Genomic DNA, 2,999 nt, shown 5'->3' with positions numbered 1-2,999 from the left:
CCGCCTTCTAGGTTCAGGCAATTCTCCTGCCTCAGCCTCCTGAGCAGCTGGGATTACAGGCACGCGCCACCATGCCCAGCTAATTTTTTGTAGTTTTAGTAGAGACAGGGTTTCACCATGTTGACCAGGATGGTCTCCATCTCTTGACCTCGTGATCCACCCGCCTCGGCCTCCCAAAGTGCTGGGATTACAGGCGTGAGCCACCGCGCCCAGCCTGTTTTTTTATTATTTTTTTTTGAGATGGAGTCTCTGTCGCCCAGGCTGGAGTGCACTGGCGCGATCTCGGCTCACTGCAGCCTCCACCTCCCAGGTTCAAGCGATTTTGTGCTTCTGCCTCCTGAGTAGCTGGGGTTACAGGCGCACGCCACTATGCCTGGCTAATTTTTATATTTCTAGTAGGATGGGGTTTCACCATGTTGGCCAGGCTGGTATTGAACTCCTGATCTCAGGTGATCCCCCCACCTCAGCCTCCCAAAGTGCTGGGTTTACAGGTGTGAGCCACTGTGCCCGGCCTATGTCTTAAATGAATTTCTTATTAAAAATATTTTTAACTAGATGAAAAGGGATGCAAGACAAAAAATAAACTAGTTCCTTGACCTAGAAAGACAGAATCTGTCACTCTCTACTAGACAATCCTACTTCACTATGGACAGATGACATTAGTGAAAAGGAATGTAGGACCTTTGAGATTGTAACTTCTTAGGAAGGTTTACTGGAGGAACAGGAGATCTTATGACAAGGATACAAACAGAAGCCACCAGGTCTTCAGGGATATGTAGGCAGAAAGCCAGAGTTGAGAATTAGTCCTTTTTTCCTTAGTTTTCTCCACCTGCTTGGGAGTTGTAACTGACAAATCAGTGAAGAGGTCTTACCTGTTCACTGTGGATTTTAACTCCATTTTAACCTGATAAAATGGAGCCCAGAGATACATGGATGCTGATGAATGAACCCACCAAAATGCCAACTGCTCGAGACCCAGATTAGAATAACCAGATCCCTTAGACATCTGTACTGTAAAATCAGATTTGAAGATGTTTTTAAAAAGCCAGTTAGTATTTCTGTTTAAGATGAGGTCTTTGCGTCTTTCTGGAAGTAACTCCTCTGGTGTCTGATTCAGTAATTATAGGCACCTTTGGAAGGTCTCATACTCTTGGCTCTCAGGGGTTTCATGATTGTTATCTGGGGTGAAAGTGAAGCCATTTTGGCATCTGCAGAACACTTTGGAGACGCTCCCCTAAGAAGTAACTACACTCAGTCTTCCCTAAGCCTCTTTATCCTTTTTCCGATAACTCAGGAGGTCTGGAAAATGACTTCAGTTTTAGCGCTACTGGTAAAACCCTCAGACTTAAAAGGGAGCTATCCTAGTGGTTCTGTACTCCAGGGTGGGAAGCTAGTGTAGAGACTTTTTTTGAAACACTGGTCAACTGTGGAAAAACTCAGAAACTTAATCTTGGCTGGTCAATGAAAATGTTTAGGTAACAATTTGGGATTTAACTTATGTAAAGTGTACTATCGTGCCTATTACTAAGCTCAAATATTTAAACACCTTAAACCTGGATCATCCGTATAAGTAGCCAGGGAAGGAGAGGAAACCCCTTCTGCATTTCTGAATTGTTTTGTCTGGGACGGCAGTAACCTCTGTGCCTAGTTTTTATGTCACTGCATGAGTGGAATACCTGAGGTGGGGAGATTTCAAGTCTGATGGAATTACAAGCTCTTGTTGTGCTAGACTGCTTGTCTTCAAGAGGGCTATGGCTGGGATGTTTGGCCTCAGTATTTGTATAGCTTACTTACCTTCATATGAGGAATTTTAGATCCTTAACCAAGTTCACAGCAGCTGTTTAGCATTCTACAGAGGGAGGTTCTCAGTTCTATGTCAGTGGCCTTTGGAGGGGACTGTGATGGCCATAACTTCGGGGTGGCTCTGATGAAGATTTTACATTAAGAGTTCGTCTCTAGAGAAGATGCACAAACATTGCATGGTAATAAATTTTTATGATGTTATTTTGGGTCCTTATTGTCTTTTTTCTCTCAAGATGTTTTCAAACTGCAGTAAACAATCAATTTATAAGACCATTGAAAGTAAGGCCCAGGAGTGTTTTCAAGAACGCAGCAATAAGGTGTGTGGGAACTCGAGGGTGGATGAAGGAGAAGAGTGCGATCCTGGCATCATGTACCTGAACAGTGACACCTGCTGCAACAGTGACTGCATGTTGAAGCAAGGTGTCCAGTGCAGGTAAGGAATCTTTCCACAGTGATTTTGGGAAGTTGGTATAACAAGATGTCCAAAATAATAGACGACTGAACTTGCAGGGGCTTTAGAATCAACTGAAAGGGGTGTATTTGTTTACATTTACCTCTTTTGCCCTACAGAGCCAGAAAATGCTTTCTGGGCCGGGCACAGTGGCTCCCTCCTGTCGTCTCAGCACTTTGGAAGGTTGAGGTGGGAGAATTGCTTGAGCCCAGGAGTTTGAGAACAGCCTGGGCAGCATAGTGGGACACTGTCCCTTTAAAAACAAGAAAAGAAGCTTTCTGGAAAGCAGTGTGACATTATGTAACAAAATCCTTGACCTTGTATGCTCCTTGACTTAGCAGTCCTATAGTTAAAAGAATCTTTATTATTATTATTTTTTTGAGACAGAGTCTCTGTTGCTTGGGATGGAGTGCAGTGGCACGATCATAGCTCACTGTAGCCTCAACTTCCCAGGGGTCAGTCCTTCCACCTCAGCCTCCCAGGTAGATAGGACTACAGGCCTGACTAATTTTTGTAATTTTTGTAGAGATTCGGTTTTGCCGTGTTGCCAAGCTGGTGGTAAACTCCTGGACTCATTGATCCACTCTTCTGGGCCTCCTGAAGAATGGAGATTCTAGGTGTGAGCCACCATACCTGGCCCAAATAATCTTTTTTTTTTTTTTTTTTTGAGACGGAGTTTCGCTCTTCTTACCCAGGCTGGAGTGCAATGGCGCGATCTCGGCTCACCGCAACCTCCGCCTCCTGG

At 44.4% G+C, this 2,999-nt stretch overlaps 1 protein-coding gene across 6 annotated transcripts in view; it reads left to right on the top strand.

Annotated features, from left to right (window-relative positions):
• The window catches only part of ADAM17 (ADAM metallopeptidase domain 17), a 68,385-nt gene that overhangs the window by 48,768 nt on the left and 16,618 nt on the right, over positions 1–2,999 (top strand). For all 6 annotated transcript variants that reach the window (XM_017525182.1, XM_017525174.2, XM_017525164.2 and 3 more), the window contains one exon: positions 2,037–2,236. In XM_017525182.1, coding sequence (XP_017380671.1) covers positions 2,037–2,236 — 200 coding nt within the window. The remainder of the gene's footprint in view (positions 1–2,036; positions 2,237–2,999) is intronic.

Source organism: Cebus imitator, unplaced genomic scaffold, assembly GCF_001604975.1.
Source record: "Cebus imitator isolate Cc_AM_T3 unplaced genomic scaffold, Cebus_imitator-1.0 Scaffold1, whole genome shotgun sequence".
Taxonomy (NCBI): Eukaryota; Metazoa; Chordata; class Mammalia; order Primates; family Cebidae; genus Cebus; species Cebus imitator.
The sequence above is the reverse complement of the archived record's forward strand: the minus strand, read 5'-3'. Positions and strand labels throughout refer to the sequence as shown.